Source organism: Chrysochloris asiatica, unplaced genomic scaffold (assembly GCF_000296735.1).
Source record: "Chrysochloris asiatica unplaced genomic scaffold, ChrAsi1.0 scaffold00026, whole genome shotgun sequence".
Lineage (NCBI taxonomy): Eukaryota > Metazoa > Chordata > Mammalia > Afrosoricida > Chrysochloridae > Chrysochloris > Chrysochloris asiatica.
In genome coordinates this window covers 16,467,934-16,479,725 of record NW_006408544.1, presented here as the reverse complement: position 1 = coordinate 16,479,725, position 11,792 = coordinate 16,467,934, and the positions used below count along the sequence as shown (strand labels likewise).

At 42.1% G+C, this 11,792-nt stretch overlaps 1 protein-coding gene across 1 annotated transcript in view; it reads left to right on the top strand.

Moving 5' to 3' along the window:
* Positions 1-9,920, top strand: part of RAB3B (RAB3B, member RAS oncogene family) — a 115,600-nt gene extending 105,680 nt beyond the window's left edge. The window contains exon 4 of the mRNA XM_006839763.1: positions 9,647-9,920. Coding sequence (XP_006839826.1) covers positions 9,647-9,834 — 188 coding nt within the window. The 3' untranslated portion in view covers positions 9,835-9,920. The remainder of the gene's footprint in view (positions 1-9,646) is intronic.
* Positions 9,921-11,792: the final 1,872 nt, after the last annotated feature.

Below are 11,792 nucleotides of genomic sequence, written 5' to 3'. Positions count from 1 at the left end.
AAAGGGAACACTGGCATATTCTACATGCCAATTACATCTCACACTTTTGCACAGTTAATTCTCATGAGAAAGGTCATATTCATTCCATTCTAAAGATGAAGAAATGGAGACTGAGACAGATTAGACAACTTGCCCAAGATCACACACCTAGTAGTGGACAGAGACTATATTCAAATCCAGACTCTGACTCCCAGGCCTCCTCCCACTACCCTATCTGTACAGTGACATGTCCTTCCCTCAGTGCCAATTCCTCAGAAGGGATTTGTGCCCCTGGCCTTGGCCTGTATCTTCATCTCACCCAAACAGATGGCTTAAGCGCTTTACTTTTTTCTTAACCTGTTTTCTTTTTTCCTAGTCAAGCAATAGTCCTCCTCCCACTCCACACTTGAGATACACCAGTCGTAGAATGGACAGTTAATCTTTATGATAGGCATGGGTGGGCAGTCTCTGAAGAAGACTGGGTTTCTCTGGCCTAAGGATAACAAGCCAGTAGCCACTTTTTTCTTCATTGCACACCTTCAATGAGCAATTTTCTGTTACTTGCCTTCCTCAACTCAGAAATGGGCCCCAGGAGAGGCTGTCGACCAGAGGTGAGCTGCCAGGAGCTGGGAGTGTCTTCAACCTCCCAAGGGCTGGGGAAAGAGAAACCTCATTCTTTATACTGGGACTTTAGCCCTCTCTGTGGACAGTGGGATAATAGAGAAGGAAGGAGAGAGTAGGGAAAGAGCCTCCCTCTTCCGTGGAAGAAGATGCTAAAAGAGGGAGAGTGAGATGAAAGGGAAGTGGGAGGAGCAATATAAAAGAAAATTGGAAAGAAACTGTCATTATAACAGGCAACTTTTGTGCAGTAATTTTTCCATCATCTCACTCAATCCTCCCAAATGCTCTTAGCAGGCTGATACTGTTTTTGTTCCAATTTGACAAACGAAGGTCTGAAGACTTAGGTTAAATGATTTAGAAAGGCAAAATGACTTGCCCAGACTCTATGATAGTCAGATAAAAGCAGACGCCAAAGAGACTTATAAAGGAAGAAAAAGAGACAACCAGGAAAAAATACGAAGTGAAAGGGAGAAAGAAAAAGAAACGAGAAAGGGAGGCAGGGTTGTGTATGGACTTTGGAGCCAGCCAAACCTAAGTCTAGACCCAATTTCCACTAAATCAGCCACGTGACCTTGTGTAAGGTACTTATCTCTAGAAGCGTTCATTTGCTCATTATAAATTGGAGATAATAATATTTACCCAACAGACTGTTGTGAAGGTTGAGTAAGATGACATTTGTAAAGCTTCTAGCACAATGTCTGGCATATACAAAAAAAGGAAAACCCACGGCCATCGAGTCGACTCTGACTAACAGTGACCTTACAGAACAGAGTAGAACTGTTCCTTTGGGTTTCTAAGACTTCAAATCGTTATAGGAGTAGACAGCTTTATCATTCTTCCATGGAGCAACTGGTGGGTTTGAACCACTAATGTTGTGATTAGCAGGCCAATGCTTAACCCACAGTGCAACTAAGGCTCCTTACCTAACATATGTTGGTTTTAGTTCAGCCACTCGATGTGCCTCGACTTGCAATATTGAAGGATTCTATGAGCAAAATACTGAATGATACAGAGATAAAATGGAAGTAATACAAAGAGTTACTGTACCAAAAAGAAATGGTTGATGTTTAACATCTCAAGAGGTAGCATATGATCAAGAACCAATGATACTGAAGGAAGAAGTCCAAGGTGCATTGAAGGTATTGGCAAAGAACAAGACTCCAGGAACTGATGGAATACAAATGGAAATCTTTCAACAAACTGAAGCAGCACTGGAGCCACTCATTCATCTATGCCAAGAAATTTGGAAGACAACTACCTGTCCAACTAACTAGACGAGATTCATATTTGTACCCATTCCAAAGAGAGGTTGACCCAATGGCATGCAGAAATCATTGGACAATATCATTAACAGCCCATGCAAACAAAATTTTGCAAAAAATAATTGAAAACTGGCTGAAACAGTACATTGACAGAGAAGTTTCAGAGGTTCAAGCCAGATTTAGAAGAGGATGTGGAACAAAAGATATCATTGCTGACATCAGATGGATCTTAGGTGAAAGTAGATAATACCAGAAAGATGTTTATCTGTGCTTTATTGACTATGCAAAGGCTTTCAATTGTATGAACCATGACAAACTATGGACAGCATTGCAGAGAATGAGTATTCTAGAACACTTAATTGTGTTCATGAGGAACCTGTACATAGACCAAGAGGCAGTTGTTTGAACAAGGGAACACTGAATGGTTTAAAATCAGGAATGGTGTGCACCAGGGTTGTATTCTTTCAACATACTTATTCAATCTGTTTGCTGAGGAAATAATCCAAGAAACTGGATTATATGAAGAAATGTGGCATCAGGATTTGAGGAAGACTCATTAACAACCTGCGATATGCAGATGATACAACCTTGCTTGCTGAAAGCTAAGAGGACTTAAAATACTTACTGATGAAGATCAAAGACCATAGCCTTCGATATGGATTGCACTCAACATAAAGAAAACAAAAATCCTCACCACTGTCCCAATAAACAACATCCATATTAAATGGAGAAAAGATGGAGGTTGTCCAAGATTTCATTTTGCTCAGCTCAACCAACACTCATGGAAGCAGCAGTCAAGAAATCAAATGTATTGCATTAGGCAAATCTGCTGCACAAGATCTCTTTAAAGTGTTGCAAAGCAAAAATGTCAGTTTGGGGACCAAGGTGCGCCTAACCCAAGCCATAGTGTTTTCAATAACCTCATATGTGTGTGAAAGTTGGACAGTGAATAAGGAAGACCGTAGAAGAATTGATGCATTTGAGCTATGGTGTTGGAGGAGAATATTAAAGGTACCATAGACTGCCAAAAGAACAAACCAATCTGTGTTGGAGGAAGTACCCCAAGAATGCTCCCTGGAAGCCAGGATGGCTAGACTTCACCTCTCATGCTTTGGACATATTATTAGGAGGATCCAATCCCTAGAGAAGGTTGGAGAAAAAGAGGAAGGCCCCTAATAAGATGGATTGGCACACTGTCAACAGTGGTGGGCTCAAATGTAGCAACGATTGTGAGGTTGGCACAGGACCGGGCAGTGTTTTATTTTGTTGTACATGGGGTCTCTATGAGTCGGTACCAACTTGATGGCACCTAACTACAACAATAGTACTCTATGAGTCAATTCCAACTCCTAGCAACCCTAAGCACAACAGAATGAAACACGACCCGGTCCTGCACCATCTTCACCATTGTTATGTTTGAGCTCATTGCTTCAGTCACTTTGTCAGTCCATCTCATGGAGGGTCTTCCTCTTTTTGCTGACCCTCTGCTTTGCCAAACATAGGGTCCTTTTCCAGGGACTGTCCCCTCCTGATAGCATGTCCAAAGAATATGAGATGAAGTTTTTACATCCTCACTTCCAAGGAGCATTTTGACTGCACTTCAAAAGAGATTTGTTTGTTCTTCTGGAAGTCCATGGTAATTTCATTATTCTTCGCCAACACCATAATTCAAATGCATCGATACTTTTCCAGTATTCCTATACATTTTCCAACTTTCACATGCATGTGAAGTGATTGAAAATGCCATGACTTGGGTCTGGTGCACCTTAGTCCTCAAAGTGACATCTTTGCTCTTCAACGCTTTAGAAAGGTCTTTTGCAGCATATTTGCCTAATGCAGTAAGTACATCATTTAATTTTTTGACTGCTGCTTCCATGAGTGTTGATTGTTGTTGTTGTTGGAGTCCTGGTGTGGTGCTGTAGGATAAGCACTGACTCATAGTGACCCAATACACAATAGAATGAAACACTGCCTGGTCCTGTGCCAATCTCCCACTCGTTGCTATGCTTGAGTCCATTGCTGTAGGCACTGTGCCAAACTATCTCATTGGGAGTCTTCCTCTTTTTTTCCAACCTTCCACTTTACCAAATATGATATCCTTCTCCAGTGACTGGTCCCTCCTGGAGGGACCTCCTGGTGCAAAGTATGAAAGATGAAATCTGATCACCCTGGCTTCCAAGGAGCATTCTGACTGTACTTCTTCCAATTCAGATTTGTTGGTTCTTTTGGCAGTCCATGGTACTTTCAATATTCTCCTCCAACACCATAATTCAAAAGCATCAATTCTTCTGTGGTCTTTCTTATTCACTATCCAACTTTCACATGCATATGAGGTTATTGAAAATACCATGGCTTAGATCAGGCACACCTTAGTCCTCAAACTGACATCTTTGCTCCTGAACACTTTAAAAAGATCTTATACAGCAGATTTGCCTAATGTAATACATCATTTGATTTTATGACTGCTGCTTCCATGAGTGTTGATGGTTGAATGGAGCAAAATGAAATCTTGGACAACTTTCATCTTTTCTCCATTTAATATGGAGGTTGTTTATTGGGACAGCGGTGAGGATTTTTGCTTTCTTTACATTGAGGCTGTGCTCTTTGATCTTCATCAGTAAGCCCTCTTCGCTTTCAGCAAGCAAGGTTGTATCATCTGCATATCGCAGGTTGTTAAAGAGTCTTCCTCCAATCCTGATGCCATGTTTCTTCATATAATCCAGTTTCTTGGATTACTTCCTCAGCATACTGATTGAATAAGTATGTTGAAAGAATACAACCCTGGTGAGCACCTTTCCTGATTTTAAACCGTTCAGTGCTCCCTTGTTCTGTTTAACAACTGCCTCTTGGTTTGTGTACAGGTTCCTCATGATCACATATTAAGCATTCTGAAATACTCATTCTCCGCAATGTTGTCCATAGTTTGTCATGATCCACACAATTGAAAGCCATTGAGTAATCAATAAAGCAGAGGTAAACATCTTTCTGATATGCTCTGCTTTCAGCAATGATCCATTTGACATTAAATTTTCTCATTCCATGTCCTCTTCTGAATCTGGCTTGAACCTCTGGTAGCTCTCTGTCAATGTACTGTTGCAGCCATTTCATACTATTTTTATCAAAATTTTACTTGCATGTGATATTAATGATACTATCTGATGATTTCTGCATTCCATTAGGCTATCTCTCTTTGGATTGGGCACAAATATAGATCTCTTCCAGTCAGTTGGCCAGGTAGCTGTCTTCCAAATATCTTGGCATAGATGAGTGAGTGGCTCCAGTGTCACATTAGTTTGTTGAAAGATTTCAATTTGTATTCTATCAGTTTCTGGAGACTTGTTCTTTGCCAGTGCCTTCAGTGCAGCTTGGAGTTCCTCCTTCAGTTCCATTGGCTCTTGTTCATATGCTACCTCTTGAAATGGCTGAACAGAGACCATGTCTTTTGGGTACAGTGATACTGTGTATTCCTTCCATCTTCTTTTGATGCTTTCTGCATCATTCAATATTTTGCCCATTGTTGTTGTTAAGTGCCTTTGAGTCAGTTCCAATCCATAACAAAGCAACCCTGTATAGGGTTTACAAGGAGCAACTGGTGGGTTTGAATTGGGACCTTGTGGTTTGAAGTCTGGTGCTGATCCTACAGCGCCACACCAGGAGTCCGTTACAATAGAAGTTGTTGTTGTTGTTAAGTGCTGTTGAGTCGGTTCCAACCCATAGCGACCCTGTAAAGGGTTTCCAAGGCTGTAAATCTTTATGGGACAGAAAGCCTCATCTTTCTCCCTCAGAGCAGCTGGTAGTTTCGAACTGCTGATCTTGAGGTTCATAGCCCGATTCGTAACCACTACGCTACCAGAGCTAGGCTTGAATTTTTTCTTCAGTTCCCTCAGCTTGAGAATTCTGAATGTGTTCTTTCCTTTTGGTTTTCTGACTCCAGGTCTTTGAACATTTCATTATAATATTTGACCTTGTTTTCTGGAGCTGCCCTTTGAAAATTTCTATTCATCTTCATTACCTCCTCATTTCTTGCATTTGTTTTAACATGTCTATGCTGGAGAGCAAGTTTCAGAGTCTCTTCTGACATCCATTTTGGTCTTTGTCTTCTTTCTTGTCTTCTTGATGTCATTCCATGACTCTTCTGGTGTTCAGTCTTTAGTGTCTAATATATCAAATCTGTTCTTCAGATGATTTCTAAATTCAGGTGGTATATGTTCAAGGTCATATTTTGACTCCCATGGACCTATTTTAATTTTCTTCAGCTTCAGTCAGATCTTGCAAATCAGCAATTGATAGTTTGTTTTACAGTGTGCCCGGATAAATATCTTTCTGGTGTGCTCTGCATACCAGAAATTTTACTTGCATGTGTAAAATTGGAGGAAGACTCATTAACAACCTGCAATATGCAGATGATTCCTTGTTTTGGCTTTGTGATGGAAACTGTCATTAAGGGTCTCAAGATACAACATAGACAAGCAACTTTCATGTATCAAGTGTAATTTTCCCTAGGCCTCTTTCCGGTTGGTAGGGGGAAGGAAAGATATAGGGTAATTTCAGTGGAATTCGGGGAGGAAGAACCTTATTTAACAGAGATAAGCCAGTGTGTCCATAGATGGAAAGAGTAAATGCAACTTCATATATTCAGTATCAATCTTGGGGTGTCTCCCAGACTATAACTTGCTTAGGCAGGGATGAGTGAGTGGCAGGAGAAAGAGGTTTCTACTGTCAGTTGTTATTGTTGGGAAGTGCCTTTGAGTCAGTTCCAACTCATAGTGACCCTGTATAGAGTTTCCAAGGAGCGACTGATGGGTTAGCGACTGACCTTGTGGTTAGCAGTTCAATGCCAGTGTACTTGTCTAAGCTGTTGTGTCTGCTTTAGTAAGATGGAGAAGGTCCTATTGGACACCACCCTCTCCAGGACTGACACAAGGATCAAATGAAATAAAGAATGTGATAAATGCTTCAGAAATTGTGAAACACTGTGCGCCACTTATTTCCATATCCACTTTTTCAGCTAACACCTAATGACCCCTCGCTATGCCATGCACAAGTCCATACATTTTACATATATCATCATATTTAATTCTTGAAATAATTCTGTGAAATAGGAAAAACTAGCCCCATTTACAAACCAGGAATTGACTCTTAGAGAGAATAAGTAGCCCTGTACCCCTTACTTGCTCAGGGTTACACAGCTGGTCAGTGGTAGAGGCAGGATCTGTCTGACTCTAATACCAGTGCTTGTAACCTCTGCCCAGTACCATCTCCTTGAAGTGCAATATTGTATTCATGGAATTAAGCTTCCTTGCTATATTCCTGAGCCTCAACACCAAAACCACACCATTTGCCATGACGTTGATTCCAACTCATGATACTTCATATGTGTCAGAGCAGAACTGTGCTTCATAGAGGGGTTTTTTTTTTTTATGTTTATTGTGAATTATGCAATAGTTTACATGGGAGAACGTTAGCTTTACATTCATCCTATTGTATATCGTTTCATAAGCATGGTTACAATCCCCTCTATGCATCATCAATCAACCAAAGGGTATACCCTGCAAGCCTGCCTCCCCCAACACCCCAGTCATCAGCACACAGTCCCTCTCCCTCTCTGGGTCTAGAGTCCCTGGCCGCTCCATCTCTCCACATCATCGTCTCTGCCTCCATCTCTGGCATCACTACTTCTCTGGGTAGGGTCTCGCACTCCGCTCTTCTTCCTTGATAGTTCCAGGGACCTCTGCTCTTGGACTGCATTGTCAATCACTCCCCTCCTTTTGCTACAAGATGTCCACCTTACATTTCCAACCCTCACAGTCAGTTCTGATAACAATTATTCACTATTGTACCACAAAGGACCTATCCCCATCTCCTTTCATTAGCCCCGCCCAGACAGATTGGATACTACTCCGTGAAGATTCTACCTTCCTCCATGCCCTCTAGATCTAGGCTCCCTCTTGAAGGCTTGTAGGCCAGTCATTTCTTGCCTTTGTGGTCCCCCATTTTTGGTAGCCAATGTCCAAGTTGCCCATCCCTGTCTACTCTGTGTATGGAGTGGGTGGGAATGATCCTTGCTGTAAAGATTTGTTCCCTCTTTTGAGCTACTGCATCCATAGGTGTAGGTCAAGTTCATCAAATTGTATCAGATTACTCTTTTTTTCCTCTTCTTTCTTCTTCTAGTTGAGCTCTGATCATCCAGTCATTGAAGCCAGGTCAAGTGGGTATTATCTGCAAGTGTGGGTGTTCTTATGCATATGCCCTCTCTTCTTATCAGCTGGATGCTTCACTCTCCACTCTAGTCCTCTATGGCTATTTCACTGGCTCTGAGCCCAAGAGTCCCCAGGTCTTGCCACACTGCTGGCCAACCAGGTCTCCATCTGGGTTCACAGGAGTCTATTGAACGTTGTAGGGCTTAGCTCGCAGCTTCATTGCTGCTTTTCCCTCACTTCCCCTTATCGGTGACCAATGTAGTCACCAATCAGAGCGCATGTCTACTCGTATATTCCCATTGAGTCTTAGTCTTGGAAGGAGGTTTGCCCTGAGAGGGGACCCAACCACTTGCCTTGATGTCTCTGGGTGAGCAACTTGCTTGTTCTTGAAGTAGTCAGTCAGACTGTCGTTATTGTTTTGTATTTTTCCTGTTGGTCTTTCTTTCAAGAAGTATCTTTTGTTCTTCTAGCCACTCAAGGCTGGTCTGCTTGTCTTTTCAAGAGGAAATTTCCCACTTCAGAAGATTCTGGGTGAGGTTCAGGATTTCATCTATGGTCTTATGTTATGCAGAGGCTCTGCAGGAAGCCTCCTTCACTGGGCACATTGTACCCCTATTTTAGGTATTCTAAGGAGCTCTGGTAGCATAGTTGTTACGAGTTGGGCTGCCAACCTCAAGGTCAGCAGTTCTAAACTACCAGCAGTTCCACCGGAGAAAGATAAGGCATTTGCTCCTATAAAGATTTACAGCGTTGGAAACCCTGTGCAGGGTCATTATGAATCTGAACTGACTTCAGGGTACTTAACAACAACAACAATCAGTTATAGGCAGAAGACGGACTTACAAGCTTTCTATGGTGATATTTCTGGCTATTCCTTTCTCTCCCCTCTGTAGAGTTTTCAATGACTGATTTTTCAGAAGTAGACCACTAAATCTTTCTTCCTTTGTGTCTCTGGGTGGAACTGCTCTCTAACCTTCCAGTTAGTAGATAAGTGATTAGCCATTTATGCCATGCAGAAACACCTTCAAGAACTTTGTTGTTGTTAAGTGCCATGGAGTGGGTTCTAACTCATAGTGCTCACTGTATAGGGTTTCCAAGGAGTGGAACAGCTGACCTTGTGGTTCAGTGCTTTATCTACAACACCAAACATTTGTTGTTGTTAAGTGCCATCAATCTGTTCTGACTCATAGCGACTCTTTATAGGGTTTTGGAGGAGTGGCTGGTGAGTTTAAACAGCCAACCTTGCGATTCAAACTGACCTTGAGGTCAAGTGCTTATCCTAAGATGCTACACCAGCATCAAACATGTTGCTGAGTTAAGTGCCGTCAAGTCGGTTCCGACCCATAGCGACCCTGTACAGGGTTTCCGAGGGTGTAAATCTTTACGGGAGTAGAAAGCCTCATCTTTCTCCCACAGAGCAGCTGGTAGTTTCGAACCGCTGACCTTAAGGTTCACAGCCCAATTCGTAACCACTATGCTATCAAACATAGGTTGTATTAATCCAGAGTCCTGGAGACCAAGGTACAAAGGGGTTCCAATTTAGGGGAAGGGAAAAATCTTTACCTATATCTCTTCTCTCCCCAGGGTTTGACTTCTTTGAAGCCAGTGCCAAGGAGAACATCAGCGTGAGGCAGGCCTTTGAGCGCCTGGTGGATGCCATTTGTGACAAGATGTCTGATTCCCTGGACACAGACCCCTCCTTGCTGGGCACTTCCAAGAACACACGTCTCTCAGACACCCCGCCACTGTTGCAGCAGAATTGCTCATGCTAGACGAGGCTCAACCTCCTGATCCCCCTCATTGTGGCCCCCCACCCACTCTGCTTCTTCCCTGTTACTCTGTATCCACTCCCATCCAAGCTGGGCTGCTGCTGTTCTCTGCCTGTAGCAAGGTGGAAACATGTCCCTGCGGTCCTCTGCAGATGGGCCCCACTTTAAAAGACACTCAGTACTAAATGAACAGCACAGGTCACAGCAAGGGTAGAGATTCACTTTACAAAAGAAGACTTCATTTTACAATGATATTCTCCATAGGGGCTTTATTGAAAATTCAGTCTCTTTTCTGCCTTTAAATTAAGATTTCCTTCATTTACCAAAATTTGACACACATACATATACACTTTTCAGGGTCTGGTCCACTGTGTAAAGTAGATCCACCCACACAGCTAATCATATTAAAGAAAGCCTCCCTAAACACAAAGTGCTTGTTTCATGTCAGGCTCCCTGTGGAGCTTCCTCTCACCACAAGTCAAGCTTTGGCTCTCATCTCCTTATGTCTGTTACCAGGGATGCCCACAGGGCTTGGGTAGTTGCTGTGGTGACAGACCAGAGTTAATCTTCAGAGAGCCCAGACTCTAATGATGCTGAAGGAGCAAAGGCTGAGGCAGCTACATGCTTAAAAGAATAAGATTATCCCCTGCAAAATGTCAAAGGTGCCTGCTATGCAAAAGAGCAAGCAAGGGAACTCAAACAAGACAGAGAAAAAAATTGAAATATAGGCAAGATAAAGAAACAGGTCATGAATTTATGATTTTGCTCCTTTTCAACAGGTCCTTAAGCTATAGAAGCTCCCTGAAACTGATCATTGTTTCTTAGACTCTCAGAAGGTGAAAAAATTTGAGCTTGTGGGATCTCTAAATTTATCTCGACTGATTAATCAATTCCAACCTTCATATCTGATGAGTAGCTGCCAGACCTCTCAACTAAGCCTCTATTCCAAAACAAACCTTCCAGATAGCTCATTGCAAAACACACCTTCCAGAAAGCTTGTTGTAAAACACACCTTCCAGATAGCTCATTGCCCACACCATTTTTGGACAGCTCTTATAATCAGTATTTTCTTTGTTTTAAGCTGGAAATTTGCCTCCTGGAAACTCTTCTCCCTCTTCCTACCCCATTTGTACCAGTTCTTCTGTCTGAGATGCCACAATATCTACTCCCTCTTCCCTGTGACATGCTTAAAAATTATCAGAGAACCTACCCTGTCTCAAGGTCAAATAGTCCTAATTCTAGCCACCATTCCCTATAGAGTCTTATTTCCACCCTGTCCCTTGCCTCAAACCAATTTATCAATCATCCCTAGTGATTCAATTGAGAAATGTAATTCAAAGTAGGATAAATCTAAGGCAGAGGCATGACCCTAAAAGAGATGAAGAACTCAGAGGTCCTAATCCAGTTCCCCTTCCTGTGGGAGTGATACCTTAGTTTCTACGAAAGAGCTAGATGTGGAACAACTTCTGGTTGTTGTTGTAGTTAAGTGCCATTGAGTCGGTTCTGACTCATAGCAGCCCTGTATAGGTGTTCCAAGACTGGTTAAAGGCCCTTAATTAAAGAAGAGAAAGAAAGAACAGAAAAACTCTGAGGTCAGAAACAAACTGACTGGCTTAATTCATGATTCCAGATACATGTTTGAGTTTTAGCTGAAATAATGGCATGGAACTCGATATGGTTCCATGAAAACCTTCACAGTAACTAGATATTTGAGTACATATCTACATGAATCCCAGAATCCTGGTGTGGCACTGTAGGTCAGAAATTCAAACCCACAAGCTGCACCTCAGAAACCCTATACGGGGTTGCTATAATTCGGAATCAACTTGATGACACTTAGCAACAACAACACACATGAATTTAGTCTCTCATACTGAATATCCAGGCAGAGATTTCTTTCTTTACTGAAAAAATGGTCAAATTATTTCAAATTTAATTCCAGGTAGCAAACATCTTCACAA